We start from the raw sequence: 18,694 nt of genomic DNA, 5'->3' as shown, positions 1-18,694 counted from the left end.
CCTAACAGAGAATTCTAACTGCTGTTTTACCCTGGTTAGTCTAAAAACGTCTGATCATCTTTTCAAACCAGCATAAAAGCAAAGGTTGTCTCAGTGGACCTAAGGGACAGGTGCCTGGAGTAAAAAAAAATAAAAAGTATGTTGTGTGGTGCACAGACATATCAAAACATGGGGCAAGCCTGACCGTGCAGTTCTTGCAAAGAAGTGACATTTGTAGAATGTTATAGCTGGGTAGATAATGTAATGAAAAGGCAGTGTAGAATGAATGAAGTTTCAGAATTTGTTTTTGTAAGTCTGATAGAGATATATATATATATATATATATATATATATATATATATATATATATATATATATATATATATATATATATATATATATATATATATATATATATATATATATATATATATATAAAAAAAATTTTTTACCAAAATATAAGCACATAAAATCCTTCCAAAGGCCCAATAAACAAAAGTAGGGCTAGTGCTGACTATTCCAACACTGCTTTGCTACAATTAGCAAAGGTTAATAGTGGAGCTCTGGCTCATTACCAAAGCTTTTCAGGCACTTTTATAGACCTGAGGAAGTGGGACAATACCCATGAAAAGTGTGGTCTATTGTACATGAATAAAAATAACAATACCTTTCCATCATTTATTGGTTTGTCCTTCTAAGAAGGTAAGATGTTACACTTCTCATTTATATATCAGTTCATAGTGTTCTATCATCCATAGCGCCTCCCTCAGTGTTTTTAGTATAGTCTATATCCCTAGGGCAGTGATGGCTAACCTTGGCACTCCAGCTGTGACAAAACTACAAATCCCACCATGCCTCTGCCTCCCCGAGTTGTGCTTAGAGCTGTCAGAATATTGCAATGCCTCATGGGACTTGTAGTTCCAACACAGCTGGAGTGCCAAGGTTAGCCATCACTGCCCTAGGGGTTTATAGTAATGAGGACCTTGCAGTCTTCACAATTATCAAAGAGCGACCAACCAGAATCTTCACAAACACACCTGGGATACCGAGCGGGGATAGTCATCTTCCCGTAGGCTCAGACTGTGGTTGCAAGTTTTTGCAACCTGCCCTTGTGAGTGTTATACGCATTCCTTTATATACCAATTTGTTCAGTGATACTGCACCATTTGTGCCCTGGTCTCTTATCCCTACAGATACTTGGAGGTTACTGGTAACCATCAAAGATCAAATTCTTTCTACTATTTGTTTTCACTGGTTTTCCAGCCAGCCAATATCTGCCCTTTCCCAAGGGAGTAAAAAATATTTCTCACGCAGAACATTAATTATGGGTATTCTTGCTGTGGAAACTAAAGTAAACAAACTGTTGGGTACAGAACACAGTGTGGTTAGAGATTTTTGAATGGACAGCATGCATGTCAGTTCTATAAGTAATTCTAAACATGGAGCACTTTAATGGAAACACCATGCCAAAAAAGGAGTAAAAATTAGGATAGAAGTTCTGTTATTACATGGAAACCTCTTTTAAATGTGATGCTATTTAGTGTTTTTTTGTTGTTGTTGTTTTTTTTTCTTTTTAGTATAGATTCTCCTTATATTTTCTGTTTTATTTCATTTCCAGGAAACTTACCTGTACAGAGCGACAATAATGTGCTTGTGTATAACACTTCTCTGAGCTGTCCAGGAACTGATCACAAAATCCAAACTATCATCAATTTGGTTTGCGGGAAGTCGCTGGTTAGTATGTGCTGCTGGTTTATTTTTCTTGTGCACTTCCTTTTGTTTGCATGTGTTTGTCAAAGTATTCCTTGACGAGTTTTCTCTTAACTTACAAATGCACGAGCGTTGTTGTCCTTTATGTGCTTTGGCAGTTCTTTCAGTGCACTTTGCATATGAAGTTATGTAACCCATCAATATGGGAGGTAGTAAAAAGTTGTGATATTTGTGCTTTGCCTACATGCTACGGTCAGTCCACACTTGACAATGGACGCCTTTTGTCTGAATCATGGAATGCTAAGACAGATATGTGAATGTCTATGCTACGTATAGGATCTGCTCACACATGTTCACATTTTCAACGGATCGGACCTGCATGGTCTTTCCAGACACATGTGCGTCAGATGGCGATAATGAAAGTCTGTGGCAAAAGGCACTGTCCAATCTCACTAGGCTTTTTGTCGTGGACATTCCTGCACTTTCTAATGTCATCTTCTAGCTTTTTCTATCACCTCATGCCTTCTGTCACCTTCTTCTGTATCACTGCCACTGCCTGGATCTGCTGCTATGCTGGTGTGAGTTCCAGAAGAAACATAAGGGGCCCATGCACTGGATTCTATAGAATCGATCAATCAGAAATCTATTCTTTTAAATCGATCGATCGAATTGTGGCTGATTTCGATCGAAATAGATGGATTTGATATATAACAATATGGAAGATCTAGGTCGATCTGCTGCTGGTAGCAGATCCATGGCCCATAGAGTTGCATTGGATCTAATGGTGCAATAATGCATTTAGATAGATTTTCTAATAATTGAATTCTAAAATCTATTGGAAATCTGTTCCTAGTGTGTGGCACACATCAGATAGATTCCTGTCAGATTCGACTTGACAGGCATCTGACAGAAATCTGTCTGATGATCAAATCTGCTGCAAATCTAGAAGTGTATGGCCACCTATAAACTGATCAGCTGATTATGCTTTTGGTGGGGCTCCCATTGTTGTTGCGGCTCTTTCCTCAGCAGCGGTGGACTTGCACAGTGGCTGCAGAGGCAGGCCCAAGCAAGTCTGTGAGTTGTTTTGTGAGTAGTTCTGATGATATTCTGGGAGGAGCACTTTAATGGAGCACTGGAGGGGAGCTGGGTAATATTAGAGTGAAGGCTTCCAGTGATGTGGTAAGGATGTGAGGTGTAACATGGGGAGGGTAGGTGTATTGATGTGCAAAAGTGTCATATTGAGGGGGGGAGGGGGTTGTGTACAGTGCTGTGGTTATAAAGTAGGGGAGAGTAGGTGCTGTGAAAGTATAATTATCTGTGTGGGTGGGCCACAATTTGTTATGTGAAAGATGTTGTGTAGAAGGAGGGGAACAGGTGTACTGTAATGTGTGGGAGTGTCTTATGAAGGTACAGTTTCACCATAGCAGGGAAGGTAATTAGTAATATGGGAATTGAATTTTTTTGGGGAGAGAATAGTGAGCATGTAATGTATTCCAGTGTAATATGATAGACTAGTGTAACATTTATAATATGGGGTGTGCAGTGTCATGTTGGGCCAATAGAATGTGCAATTTTGTAGTGGTATTATATTTGTATTTCATATTTTAGATATTGCTAACATATTATGCAGCACTTCACTCTGCCTAACTGTCTCTGATTTCTGTCTGTCTCTGCTTCCCACCTGTCTTGCTCTCTGCAAATGAACTTGGGTAGCAGCGTGTCTATACAGCCGTGGCCCTGGAATGTCACCTGACAGATCAAGTCACTATCTCTACCAGACTATATGCTTCACATATGTTACAAGGCTTTAGACTGGGCATACACTAGCAGAATGTGGTAACTGGTAAAAACCAACGACCATCTGAAATTGACCATTTTCAACCCTGGTAACATGTCCCTTTTTAATATTCCAGTGGTTTTCAAACTTTTTCGGTTGAAGGCACCCTTGATGGCTCTGAATTTTTTTTCACGGCACCTGTCACGGACGATTGCGGGGACGCAGGCGCGTCCTGGAACCGCCCGTGAAGAAAAGAACGATCGCACTCGATTCCTGCATCGATTGCGCTTCAAAACGGTACAATCTGGGTTGAGTGTGTAGGGACAGCTGAAGTCCTTTTCTTAGCAAAGAGAGCACCATTCCAAAGGCTGGATGGCTCTTTTGATATGCTAATGAGCCTGAGCCTAATCTGCCCCAGAGAGTCCCTGGCTTCAAGCTGTGCTGATGGCCCATCCATCAGGTATAAGGTGACAAGCACCATGGCAGGAGCAATCTAGTTGGGCTAAAAGCCAGACCCACTGGCTCATTCCCAGCAGGGGAGGCGACACCTCGCTGGCTGCTCCAAACTTCAAAGAGCCTTTGCCTGGGAATAACCTGAGTCTCATAGCAAATCCATAACTTCCCAGATCTGTCATATTTCTGGGGTTCCTGAGATGGCAGCTTCACCAAACGTGGGGGAAGTGTAGCATGAGCCCCGGTGCTGGTTCTGAGGAAGTTTCAGAACATTCTGAGGTAAGGACTGCCAGTTAGGCAGTTTGAAAAGGCCCTGATGATACCACAGGGGTCCTGCACATCTTGCACTCATCAGATGCCAGCTTGAGGATATGCTGGCATCCACCTGGTCTGAACTCTGGACTTTGAAACCAAGAACTTTGATTCTTCCCACAATAAGGACATCTTTCCAGGAACTAAGTATTTTTCTCCCTTCTTTTATTTTTCATACTGGCTATTACTGTTTTAATAATTGTTGATTTTCATAATTGTCTGTATATATTAATTATTTATATTGCGTGAATAAACGACTTTCCCCAAGTCATTCACTGTTTCGCTACCCTGCTTATCAGCACACACAGAACTGATCCCGGGTCTCTGAAGATACGCTACTGTTTGTTTGTTGTTGGCTAGACAGAATATCGTGTGTTTAACCGTTTTATTCGCAGGATTAGTCAGTCAGTTAGTGGGCCCCACGGTCCCATAGTAACCGCGGTGGTGGCAGTTTACTCTGAACCAGTAGGTGACGTTGTAATTACCCGTGTCTCACAGGCTCCCTTCTGAGTTATCTGCGGCTAATTCTTAACGGTTCCTGCGCATTGACTGCGACCAGAGTTCGCACGATCTGTGCGCTGGCACCGTTTAGAAGGCTAAGTGCGGTCAGCCACAAGGGCTCCATGTGACAGTGTTAGGCAGCGGTTGGGACCTGTGTTGTGCTGAAAGTATCTGCGATAGCGCTAGCGCTATCGAGAAACGAACTAATTCGTTGGTGTAGCTGGAAGGCAATATATTTTTTATATATACAGAGAGACTGTGTAGCCAGTACCCCTCCCCAAAAGTTTTATTTTATTTGGCGTGGAAATGTCCGGGAACTACAAGAAAATGTGCCTGGCGGACCTGCAAAATCTTTGCCAAGAGAGAGGCATTGATGTCGGCCGCAAGAAACAAGGGGACCTGGTAACGGAATTGTTTCAATGGGATACCCAGCAACTGCAGGAGCTGGATGTGTCTGCTGAGGTAGACGCTGACCCATCTGACTCAAGGCAAGGGGAACCAGAGACTGAGACTCCTGACCGTACAGAGGTTGTGCATCCTGAGGGCCCTGCATCAACAGTTACGCAGGAGAATGTCAGTGTGGACCCCAACCCCAAAGTTTCTGAAAATACTCGCCCGGAACTGGCCAGTACTGGACTGTCCAGGGGTGCTGACCCGGTAATGCAGCAGGCATTACAAAAGCTGATGGAGACTGACCTGGACAAGTACATGCAGTACATGGAAGCCCGCGAGGAGCGGGAACGCCAATCTGCAGAACGCAAGGCTGCTGCTGCTGCTGCTGCTGCAGAACGCCACGCGGAGAGGGATGCCGCTGAGCGAGAACGGGAGCGCCAACGACAGCATGAGCTAAACATGGCAAAAGTGCAACAGGCCAGCCGGAGTTCACCGCCCAGCCTCCCTGCTGAAGGAGCTGCAGCACCCGTAAGTGAAAAATTTAAATTTGCTAATATCGAGAAAGACACAGACATTGACTTGTTTTTGCGATCTTTCGAAAAAGCATGCCGTCAGTATCGTCTGTCCCAAGACCAGTGGGCCAGACATCTGACACCTTTGCTGCGCTACAAAGCGCTTGATGCTTTCGCAGAATTGCCTGCGGAAAAGGATAATGATTATGCTGCTATAAAAGACGCTATCATTACTAAGTACCAGCTGACGCCAGAAGCCTATCGGAAAAAGTTCAGGGCCTGGCAGAAAAAGTCTTCTGATTCGTACCGAGATGTGGCCAGCAGCTTGCTCACCACACTCCGCCAGTGGACGCTAGGCCTCACCAAAGGGTCTTATGGCGTCCTGGAGGACTTGATAGTCCTCGAACAATTTCTGAACATTTGCCCTGCTGATGTACGACAGTTTGTGTTAGAACGCAGGCCGGCTTCAGCCACTGTCGCTGCAGACCTTGCTGAGACTTTTGCAACTACCCGGGTGGCTGATACCCGCAGAACTGTCCCATCCAGCTGGAGAGGAGGTCAGCCCAATACCTCGGCAGACCCTCCTGCCCCTGTGAGCCGTCCGCCACAGAGGCCACCCAGCGCAGCTGCTGCACCCAGGCCTGCAGCGCCTGGAGAGGTCACCTGTCACTACTGCCGCCAGCCCGGACACATGAAATTCGACTGTCCGGAGCGGAGACAGACACCACCAGCACCTGGATCATCTGCATCACCTGTACCTCACCCACAGCAGAGGCAACCCGCCAGCGAACCACAGCCTGGATCATCAGATTTTGTCCTGTTTGCACGCGGACAGGAAATCCGCGACCGAACCGACCAGCAGCAACTTGTTAGAGTCAACGGCAAAGTTGTCACCGGATTTCGAGACACCGGAGCTGACATCACGTTAGTTCACTCACATCTTGTGCCAAAGGAGAGCATCAGCTCCAGCCGATCCCTTGCCCTTACTGGAGTAGAGGGCACCCTTTTCCACATAGCCCACGCAAGAGTGAAGCTGGATTGGGGAGTGGGAGGGGTCCACGAAAGGGTTGTTGGGGTTATGAAGGATCTCCCAGTCCCTGTGTTGCTGGGGACTGATTTGGGCAAGCTTGTGTCCTACTATGAACCTGCCACGACCGCCTTGTCGCTCACGGAAGGAGACGGACTCTCCACCCACCACCAGGTACTTTATACACTTGGGGGAGCACCAGGGGGAGGTGGGTTGAATGTGCCCAGTTCAAGGGTACCAGGTTCAATAGTGCCTGCTTCAAAGGCACCTGAGTTTGATGTACAGGCTGTCTGTTGTGATGATGCTGTAACTGTACCTGAGTTTCTTGTACAACCTGTCTGTAATGAAAAAATGTCTATACCTGTCAATGTCATTACTGCATGCAATGATGATTTGAGTAATGCCCGTCTGTGCCATTCTGACAGTGTACCTGTGCTAGCAGTACCGCACAGCTGCACTGCTCAGAACCCGAGCTCAGAACAGGTGGAGGGGGTTCCGGCCTCCTCCCCCTCCTCTGACCGCAGGGATGAGACCTTTCAGCCGCTGGCCTCGTGTGACATGAGCCAGTTGGCTGAAACTGACAGCGCCATATTCTCAGCCGCACTACAAAGTGACCCAAGCCTGGAGGTGCTCAGGCAGCAAGCCGCTGAGCCCCTCGCAGACGGAGCCGCTTTCAAGGTGTACTGGGAAGGTGGGAGACTGTACAGTGAGTCTGTACAGCCCCCTACAGGTAGATCCCACGCGGATACCAAGTGGCTTGTGGTCCCGAGTGCGTTCAGGGGACATGTGCTGAAATCCGCACATGGTAATCCTCTGACAGGGCACTCGGGTGTCCGCAAGACACTCGCCGGTATTCGGAAACAGTTTTATTGGCCCCGGATGAACAGGGATGTAGCCAACTACTGCAGGGCATGTGCCGTCTGTCAGGAGCTGGGAAGGTCCAGGGATTCCCGCGGGGTTCCCTTAGGTCCACAGCCACTTAGCAGGGGAACCCTGCGTGGGCTGGCTGTTGACCTAACCAACCCACTGCCCGTTGTCAGCAGTCCCGGCAGACACCACGTCCGACTGCAGTGGCGCAAACGCCCTGTCCAGAACGGTCCATGTTGGGTCAACCCTGAGGGTAGCAGACCGCGACCGGTCCAGGGGAACCGAGCCACAGGCTCCAATAGGTTTTCCCGCCGTACCGGCAACTCGAGGCCCGTCAGCCAGGTTAGCGGCGCCGCCACACATCTTGCGGATGAGTGGCTAAGCCACGGACAAGGGGGAGGGCTGTCACGGACGATTGCGGGGACGCAGGCGCGTCCTGGAACCGCCCGTGAAGAAAAGAACGATCGCACTCGATTCCTGCATCGATTGCGCTTCAAAACGGTACAATCTGGGTTGAGTGTGTAGGGACAGCTGAAGTCCTTTTCTTAGCAAAGAGAGCACCATTCCAAAGGCTGGATGGCTCTTTTGATATGCTAATGAGCCTGAGCCTAATCTGCCCCAGAGAGTCCCTGGCTTCAAGCTGTGCTGATGGCCCATCCGTCAGGTATAAGGTGACAAGCACCATGGCAGGAGCAATCTAGTTGGGCTAAAAGCCAGACCCACTGGCTCATTCCCAGCAGGGGAGGCGACACCTCGCTGGCTGCTCCAAACTTCAAAGAGCCTTTGCCTGGGAATAACCTGAGTCTCATAGCAAATCCATAACTTCCCAGATCTGTCATATTTCTGGGGTTCCTGAGATGGCAGCTTCACCAAACGTGGGGGAAGTGTAGCATGAGCCCCGGTGCTGGTTCTGAGGAAGTTTCAGAACATTCTGAGGTAAGGACTGCCAGTTAGGCAGTTTGAAAAGGCCCTGATGATACCACAAGGGTCCCACCCCTCATGTCTGGTATCAGGGCGCTGGGTAAATCGAGACAGACCTGAAAATGTTAATAAATCTGCCCTGACCTGTACGGTTCTGTGAGATAGAGCCCATATATGGGTAGATATGATTTCTAGCCCCAGTACAAGGGGAGGGCTCATCTCATCTTTGAAGGGGGTGTATGGCTCCCCGCCCTCACTCCCTCCTACTGAAGCAGGGGCATAAGAATGGCTGAGGACCCAAACTCTGTGTCCTCCACACTGAAACATCTTGCACTCATCAGATGCCAGCTTGAGGATATGCTGGCATCCACCTGGTCTGAACTCTGGACTTTGAAACCAAGAACTTTATGATTCTTCCCACAATAAGGACATCTTTCCAGGAACTAAGTATTTTTCTCCCTTCTTTTATTTTTCATACTGGCTATTACTGTTTTAATAATTGTTGATTTTCATAATTGTCTGTATATATTAATTATTTATATTGCGTGAATAAACGACTTTCCCCAAGTCATTCACTGTTTCGCTACCCTGCTTATCAGCACACACAGAACTGATCCCGGGTCTCTGAAGATACGCTACTGTTTGTTTGTTGTTGGCTAGACAGAATATCGTGTGTTTAACAGTTTTATTCGCAGGATTAGTCAGTCAGTTAGTGGGCCCCACGGTCCCATAGTAACCGCGGTGGTGGCAGTTTACTCTGAACCAGTAGGTGACGTTGTAATTACCCGTGTCTCACAGGCTCCCTTCTGAGTTGTCTGCGGCTAATTCTTAACGGTTCCTGCGCATTGACTGCGACCAGAGTTCGCACGATCTGTGCGCTGGCACCGTTTAGAAGGCTAAGTGCGGTCAGCCACAAGGGCTCCATGTGACAGCACCCCTCGGGAAAAATAACAACTGAAATGCTGTTACGACCCTTATTCAGCAGCACCTCCCAAAGGAAGGGAATAAACGCCGAGGCACCCCTGGCAAGTTCTCAAGGCGCACCAGGGTGCCGCGGCACCCAGTTTGAGAACCCCTTTACTATTCGATCAGATCTCAGTTGAGGTCAACTCCCATTAACCTCAGTCAAGCCACCTTTTACCACAGGGACACTGCAATCACGCTCCATCATGAAGACAAGTATACTGTAGCCTTTCACAAATCCTCTTCATTATAGCACCATGTTTAAATTGGCTTTGCTGTGGCCTTAATACTTTAGTTGATACACCATTCAAGATGCACTCTAACAGAACTGCTTCTATATTTTTAAAATAATTTCATTGAAATGACTAGAAAAAACAGTATCTGAACTTCAAACATTGATTGCTTTTGCCATTGCAGGGAACACCTGAATTTGTGAAGTATGATGAATGCGTACATTACTTTGAGTGGAGGACATACTCTGCTTGCAAGAAAGGGAAGTTTAAACCCATTAAAGAGGTAAGTTCATGATATAAAGGTTTTTTTGTTTTTTGAGTATACTTGTCAAAGCAATCTGTTTAATATCGATCTACAAATACATTTGCAATGATTCATATGTTTTATATGTTTTGTTTCTCTTTATAATTTGTCATTAAAACTGTATATGGGGTAGCCATTCTTGCATACAACTCTTAAAGAGAACTTGAGGTGACCTTCGGGTCAAAAATCGAATACCTAAGGAGAGGGAAACTTCTGGATCCTTCCTAAACTTTGGCCCGCAGGTCAAATCTGGCCTGCAGAGCCATCAGATTTGGCCTGCAAGCGGTTTCCTCACTTTGCATTATGTTTGGCCCACTGTAGACCACCATGTAAGCTATACGGAGGAGCTGTATAGGGGGTGGTGGAGGCTACTAGACACCAGAGACCTGTATGGGGAGGAGAGGACCATTAGACACGAGGGAACTATATAAGAGAGGGAGGTGGCCACTAGACTTTGGCCCGTGACTCGGTCTCAGTTGTTAATTTCAAAATCATACCAGCTTCATGCAGGTAGGATTTTCTGGTCCAGATTTAAATCTAGTAACCAAACATGCAAGAGTGGTATGCACTATATCACCATGCTTTACATATTTAAAAAAAATCCTTCTTTCATATTTAACATTTATAAAATATTTTTTTTTTAATATTTATAAAAATGCCCATGCAAATGCTATACAACTTTTTTTTCTGTTTAGGTTCCCTGTTATGTTTTTGATTCTGACTACAAGAAGCATGACTTGAATCCACTTATAAAAACATCTGGCGGATACTTGGTGGATGACTCAGACGATGAATCTGACCTGTACATTAATGTTTGCAGAACCATAGGTAAGCATTTTCTGTTATTGCTACCAAACATTTTAGTAGCAGATTTGGTCAAAGCAAAGCTATATCAACCTTCGTTTTTTTGCTGTGCCTAAGAAGTATAGCTAACAGAATTAACACCTGATTTATAAATGTATACTAATAAACAATATAGTGTACTAGTTAAGGGCTCTGGAGACCAGGAGACCAAGGTTTAAATATTGGCTCTTCCTATTAAGTAAGCCAGCACCTATTCAGTAAGGAGACATTGGGCAAGACTCCATAACACTGCTACTGCCTCTGAGCTTACCCTAGTGGTTGCAGTTCTGGCACTTTGAGTCTGGAGAAAAGCGCAATATAAATGCTCTGTCATGAGTAGAGCAGAACCAATCATTTTTTCATTGTCTCTGTTCACTTCTCTGCCTGATATAAATATAAATGTTAATAATATCCCTATAACCTCAGTTGCCCAAAGCTCAGTGCGTAAGGGGTATTATTTGATACCTTTCTCATTTATTCCTCAAATTTCCCACTCTAACCATCTCCTGTTATGTCCAGCTCAAAAACGTGTCTCTTATCCAACCTTTTCTCACCCAGGACACTACTAAAATGTTAGCACATGCTCTTAGAATATCTCATCTGGATTATTGTAACATACTACTTTGACTCCAAATTAACAGACTAGCACCTCTCCAATCTGTACTGAACATGGCTACTTGAGTCCTTCATATTTATTCTCTCTCGTCATCTGGTACTCCTCCTCTGTTAAGCTTTTCACTTGCTGCCAATTAACTAGACCATCCATTTCATAGGGTACTAAGAAGTTTTGAATCAGGATGACACCATTTATTGGCTAACAGAGTAAGAGTAAGCTTTCGGCTGTGCAGCCTTCTTCAGACTTCAATCCTTTTTGCTTACAAGGTGGTGGAACATCAAAAGTGGATACATAGATTTTTTTGCAAGCATAAATACATGTCATTAAGATCCCTTAACCAGTGTTCCCTGGAACCCCAGGGTTCCTTGGGTACTTTTCAGGGGTTCCTTGGCATTTTTCCCCATCATGGGTGTTGGGGGAAGTATGACAGAGAGCACACTATTATATGGGGCACACTATAATTGGTGATCAGAATAGTAATGAACACATTAGTAAAATGCATTAGAATAAAGGGACATTATAATGAAGAGCACTGTAATAGGACATACATGGCCACACCGGCTTTTAAAGATTGTGCCACCTGCAAATTAAATTCAGGGGTTCCTTGAGATCCAAAAAGTATTTGCAGGGTTCCTCCAGGGTAAAAAGGTTAAGAAAGGCTGCCTTAAATGAAACAGAACATCTAAATGGGGTCATGAGAGGATGTTAGCTGATTTATGACTACTAGATAAAACCCCTTGTTTACTCAATCCTCACACAATTGGGACTCAGACTGTCACAGAGACATCATAAATTCAGAGTTCACAAGATTTAGCTGCAAGCAGAGTGGATGCAATTTTTGTCTACGCCGAGAATGAGTTAAGACATAGAATATCAACTTCATACCAATATAAAAATGTTTTGTCCTTATTCAAGCCTATGTCCACAGCTTTAAACCAATGAAGGCTTGAATAAGGACACTTTTTTATATTAATATGAGGTTGATGATATTCTATGCAATAACTCCTTCTCGGCCTAGACAAATATTGCATCCACTCTTCTTGCAGCTAAAACTTGTGAACTCTGAATTTCTAATGCCTCTGTCACTGAGTCCCAATTGTGTGAGGGATGAGTAAACAAGGGGTCTTATCTATTAGTCATAAATCAGCTAACATCCTCTTGACACCATTTAGCTGTTCTGTTTCATTTAAGGCATCTTATTGCCTTAATGCCATATATTTATGCTTGCAAAAAATCTATGTATCCCCTTTTGATGTTGCATGTGTATATATAGCTGTCTGTTCCAACATCTTGTAAGCAAACAGGATTGAAGTCTGAAGAAGGTGGAATAGGCAAAAGCTTACTCTTCTTTTATGCTACTTGCACACCAAGACGTTGCGTTAGGTGCTACGTTAAGGTCGCATAACGTGCACCTAACACAACGTATGGTGCTGCAAGAGAGGACAGCAGAGTGAGCCGCGTTAGGCGGCTCTATCCCTATAGGGTCTCCCAGAGTGGCGCTGATTGGCCGGCGGGACCACGTGATGCAGAGCGAGACACTCCGTATCACGTGGTCCCGCCGGCCAATCAACGGCCGCCAGTGCAGTGAATATTAAGTAGCCATGTGCACGGCTACTGTAGCTGGCTCTCCTCGCCTCCTCTCCGCCCCCCACTGAGCATGTGCAAACAGTCTAACGCGGCTATAGCCCCTCTAACGCCGTAGCATGCTGCACTTTCCGGACAACGTGCAGCGTTACATGTAACGCAATGTGGGCTGTGTGAACAGCCCACTTGTGTTACATTGCTGTGCGTTGGGGGAGCGTTACAGGCGCACTAACGTGCGCCTGTAACGTCCCTGTGTGTAAGCAGCCTTAAAGGACAGCTGTAACAAGAGGGATGTGGAGGCTGCCATATTTATTTCCTTTTAAATAATACCAGTTACCTGGCTATCCTGCTGATTCTCTGCCTATAATGCTTTTAGCCATAGACACCGAACAAGCATGCAGCATATCAGGTGTTTCTGACAATGGCCTCAATTCACTAAGCTTAACTCCTGTCTTTAATAACTCTTCTGAGCTGTTTTACAGTTATCACAATTATATCACCATGGTGATAACTGTAAAACAGCTCAGAAGAGTTATTAAGACAGGAGTTAAGGTTAGTGAATTGAGGCCAGATCTGACAAGATTAACTACATGTTTCTAGGTTACTCAAACACTACTGCAGCCAAATAGATCAGTAGGGCTGCCAGACAACTGGTGTTGTTTAAAAGAAAATTAATATGGCACCCTCCATATTCTTCTCACTTCAGTTGTCCTTTAAGTTAGCAAGTAAATAGTATTATCCTGATTCAAAACTTCTTGATTTCACTCATGGCTAACATGGTACGATACTTTACTTCAAATTCAAACTCTTATCTTTAACCTACAAAGCTCTCCACAATCCTTTTTTTTTCCTCCTTTCCCCTTTCATCTCCTCTCAAGTCAAGATGCCAACCCAACCACAATCTCTGCTCTGCGCGCAACTTTCTTCTGTCCTCCTCTAGAACCACCACCTCGCGTTCATGTGTAAAAGATTTCTCACAAGCTTCATCCCTCCTCTGGAGTCCGCTTCCAAAACACATCCATCACTGTCCAACCTTTGAAATCTTTGACAGGTTCTTCCAAGCCCACTTTTTCTGATATGCATACACTGTTACTTGCACCATTCCCCTTCAAACTCTGAGCAAGTGGTGCTTAAATATAACCTAAGAACACACTGCTTCTAGGTCTACAAACTGCATATTTCCCCACAATTCTGGTAGCTATGTGAGGTAAATATTTTTTGTAGGTACAAATACCTGATGAGGTATTTTCCTCCCCTTTTTTTTTTTTTTTTGAAGGGGGGTGGCGGCGCTGGGGGAGATATAGAAGGTGTATTTGATTATGTAGCAACTTATGCAATGTATATTTATAGGCATCCCTTAAAAAAAAAAAAAGTTTGGAGTTTTATTTTTACTACAGGCAGTCCCCGGTTAACAAACATCCCAAAGGCTGTACACATACTTTAGTAACCACACATGCATCAAAACTCTATAGCCTTATAAAATGTATTGTTTGCAAAGACAGACAGACAACAGTCATAAAACTAATACTCTAGTCAGAAACATGACTTTATCTGATGCAAGTACAGGTAGACCCCGCTAAGCAAATGAGATAGGGACTGTAGGTTTTCTTAACCTGAATCTGTTCTTAAGTCGGAACATTGTGCCATCTCTGTCCCCTGTACCTCTTCTGTGCTCCCGTGCCTCCAGTGTCCCCCTCTGTCACTTCTGCCCTGTACCTGCTTATACAAGTTTAAAAGCCATTTTTTCTTTGAATTTTTTAAAATCGATTTTCTCAAAAACTACAAGTAAAATTTGAATTTTTTTCCTTGTTCCCATGGAAACACAGAATCCAATGCCGTTCGTATCGGCGGGTCGTTCGTAAGTCAGGCGTTTGTAAGTCGGGGACTACCTGTATTCTTTTCTATTACATTCCTAAATAGGAACTCCACTGAAACAGCAATATGAACTCCACTAAAAACTGCAAATGGCATACAAATTGACTTTACTTCCAGGTACAGGCAGTTCTAAACTGATAGGTAAATTATGTGCTAACATGCTCCCTAATTTCCATGAGAATAGCTATTTTTGGCAAATTACCTCATTAATTATGTCATAATTTATCTCATGAGGTAAAGCATGACTAAAACCTACCAGAATTGCTAAATGTCATTACCTCACATGAGGTAATTTGTTTGATAACCCTACTAGAATTGAGGCCAATGTGTTTCCTCTCTATTCTTTTAGATTTTAGGCATGCAAGAGCAGGGATCTGCCTGTATTTTGTATACATTTCGTTCACCATTTTCACTGCAATTACTGTCTTCCAATTCTGTAACGTGTACCAATGTTGATTCTATGTGTATGCTATTGTCTGTATTATTATGCACCCATGTTTATCTCACTTTGTACAGCACAACAAAATACAGTATGTTGGGGCTTTTATAAATCAGTAATATACTTTTTTTTTTTTTAACCTTTAACTAAAGAACTGTACTGCTAGCAATTTTTAATATGCAGTGGGTACTAGGGCCACTGCCAACTATGCAGGAATTTTTGGGTGAATTGTGGTACTGTAAAGTTTTTGTTTTGTTGTATTTTGCAAGAATTCAGTAAACTTTAAAAAAAGTTAAATTTTTTTCCTTCTTTGCACAGGCCTCTCTGATGGAGACACATCAGGCTGTCCACCAGGAAGTGCTGCATGTCTTGTTAAAGGTGGAAAGTCTTATGATGTCGGACAACCAAAGAATCCACTTACATCTATTGTTAAAGAGAGGTGAACAACAATATCTTATACAAATATTACTTTAAGTTACAAGTGGATAACGTCATTATTTCCCAGCAGGAGGGGCGAGCGCAGAGAAGGAGGAGCGGTAGGTACAGTGTTGGGGAAGGGGGGACGTCTTCCCCCCCCCCCCCTCTTTCCCTCACCTCCCTCGCTCCCCCTTCAGATATGAGCAGGGCGCGGCGGGCTGGCAGAACACTTACTCTATTCCCGGCGGAGTAGACCTCTACTCCGCCGGGAATAGAGTAAGTGTTCTGCCGGCCTGCCGCTCATATCTGGTTGGGGAGTGAGGGAGGGGGAGCCCTAAGGTGAGGGAAGGGGGGGGGGATGTCTCCCCTTCCCCACCGCTGTGCTTACCGCTTCCCCTTCTCTGCGCTCGCCCCTCCTTCTGGGGGGGGGGGGAGGGGGGCACCTGGCTACATATACTGGGCACATATACCCCTGGCTACATGTGTTGGGGACCACTATACACCTGGCTACATATACTGGGCACATATACCCCTTGCTACATGTACTGGGGACATGTACCCCTGGCTACATATACTGGGGACACCTATACCCTTGGTTACATATACTGGGCACATATACCCCTGGTTACATATATTGGGGACACCTATACCCCTGGCTACATATACTGGGCACATATACCCCTGGCTACATATACTGGGGACACCTATATCCCTGGCCACATATACTGGGGACACCTATACCCCTGGCTTCATATACTGGGGACATATACCCCCGGATACATATACTGAGGACACAAATACCCCTGGCTACATATACTGGGGATACATATATCCCTGGCTACATATACTGGGGACACATATACCCCTGGCTACATATACTTGGGACATTTATACACCTGGCTACCTATTCTGGGGACTACTATAGACCTGCCTACCTATTCTGGGGACACCTATAACACTGGGGACATATACACCTGGCTACATATACTGGGGACACACATACACCTGGCTACCTATTATGGGGACACCTATAAGCCTGGTTACTTCCACTGGGGACACCTATAGGCCTGGTTACCTATGCTGGGGGCACCTATTTTGGGGGAACTGCTGCTGCCAGATTAACCTCCTGGGGGTTTCAATTATTTCGCCCAGGAGGTGGCGCAGCACTATTTTTTAAATTTTTTTATTTTTAAATCATGTAGCGAGCCCAGGGCTCGCTACATGATAGCCGCTGTGCAGCGGCATCCCCCCACCCCCTCCGATCGCCTCCGGCAATCAAAGCAAACAGGAAATCCCGTTCAGAACGGGATTTCCTGTTTGGCTTCCCCCGTCGCCATGGCGACGATCGGGATGACGTCAACGACGTCGTGACGTCAGAGGGAGTCTCGATCCACCCCTCAGCGCTGCCTGGCACTGATTGGCCAGGCTGCGCACGGGGTCTTGGGGGGGGGGGCGCGGCGGGTAGCGGCGAATTAGCGCGGAGCGGCGGCGATCGGTATATACACGCAGCTAGCAAAGTGCTAGCTGCGTGCAACAAAAAAAAAATTATGCAAATCGGCCCACCAGGGCCTGAGAAATCCTCTGTGGCGGCTTACCCCGAGCTCAGCTCGGGATTAGCCCCCAGAGGGTTAAAGAGACACTGAAGCGAAAAAAAAAATATGATATAGTGAATTGGTTGTGTACTATGAATAATTACTAGAAGATTAGCAGCAAAGAAAATATTCTCATATTTTTATTTTCAGGTATATAGTGTTTTTTCTAACATTGCATCATTCTATAATATGTGCAGATTACACAACATTCAGCATTCAAAATGAGTCTTTCAGAGCAGTCTGTGAAGTAATGACCTCTCCTCTAGCAGAGAAAAAGAAAACAGTTGAGATAATAAAAGTCAGATAACAGCCCTCTCCACGACTAAACTTAGTCGGAGAGTTAATGGCTTGTTTGCATAGAGATAACAACTGGAGTTTCTTAAGGGCTGGTTCACACGGGCGTCTGCTGAGCTTTTGCTTGGCATTGCGTTCAAACGCCAGCGTTTAAACGCCAGCGTTTAAAAGCTAGCTTTTGAAAGCTTTTGAAAAGCGTTCAAGGCTAGCAGTTCTGGTCTCTGCTATTGTTTCCTCGCGTTTACTGCCTCTGAAAGCAGCATGTTGCTTTTGAGACTAGACGCAACGCTGGGATCTACTGCCAGGCTTTCATGAAAGCCTGCAAAAGCCAGCTCTAAACGCTCCCATTCACTTGCATGGGATGGCAGTAGATCCCAAAAAACGCTGCGTCTGAAACGCTGCGTTAAACGCCACAAAAACGCCCGTCTGAACCAGCCCTAACTCTTCCTGTACTGGAAACAATTAGACTGATGTATCTGATCTTAATGTTTTATTTCTTAGCTGTACTACACATACAAATCATAATATCATAATTTTTTTTTTCGCTTCAGTGTCTCTTTAAGTGTATTTTGGGAAACCGCTTCCAGATTATGTGTGTGTTGGGGGAACCACTGCTGCCACACTGTCTATTTTGGGGGAACCATTGTCATATTATCTGTATTTTGGAGGAACCTCTGCCAAATTACATGTATTTTTGGTGAAATGCTCTCAGATTACATGTATTTTAGGGGGAAACACTATGGCAGAGCTCAAACTTCCCTGGCAGACCTTTTACACCACTGCTAATGTATATTTGGCCCCACCCATTACCACAGTCACATTCTGTTGTGTGGCCACGCCACTCTTTTGGCGCTAGCGCTTTTTAAAAGCGCTAGTGTAATAAAACCCTATGGGGCCGTTCTTACTTGGGCGATTTGCGTTAATCGCCGGCGATTAACGCAAATTGCCAAACTCAAACTCGTAGCCTGCACCATTTTCAGGCGCTTTCCCGGCGATCGACTTTCAGTGCTATAAAAGCGCTAAACGCGATCGCTGGATTTTTCCACATGAAATTACAGAAAAATCACTCCCGCAAAACTTTG

The 18,694-nt window shown here is 45.0% G+C and overlaps 1 protein-coding gene across 1 annotated transcript in view; it reads left to right on the top strand.

Annotated features, from left to right (window-relative positions):
- IGF2R (insulin like growth factor 2 receptor) overlaps window positions 1–18,694 on the top strand; it is a 242,584-nt gene that overhangs the window by 81,156 nt on the left and 142,734 nt on the right. The window contains exons 3-6 of the mRNA XM_068232027.1: window positions 1,598–1,713; window positions 9,833–9,931; window positions 10,648–10,780; window positions 15,628–15,748. Of these exons, the coding sequence (XP_068088128.1) occupies window positions 1,598–1,713; window positions 9,833–9,931; window positions 10,648–10,780; window positions 15,628–15,748 (469 nt within the window). The remainder of the gene's footprint in view (window positions 1–1,597; window positions 1,714–9,832; window positions 9,932–10,647; window positions 10,781–15,627; window positions 15,749–18,694) is intronic.

Source organism: Hyperolius riggenbachi, chromosome 4 (assembly GCF_040937935.1).
Source record: "Hyperolius riggenbachi isolate aHypRig1 chromosome 4, aHypRig1.pri, whole genome shotgun sequence".
In the NCBI taxonomy this organism is placed as follows: domain Eukaryota; kingdom Metazoa; phylum Chordata; class Amphibia; order Anura; family Hyperoliidae; genus Hyperolius; species Hyperolius riggenbachi.
Note: the sequence above shows the minus strand (reverse complement) of the source record. Positions and strands in the feature narration are given on the sequence as shown.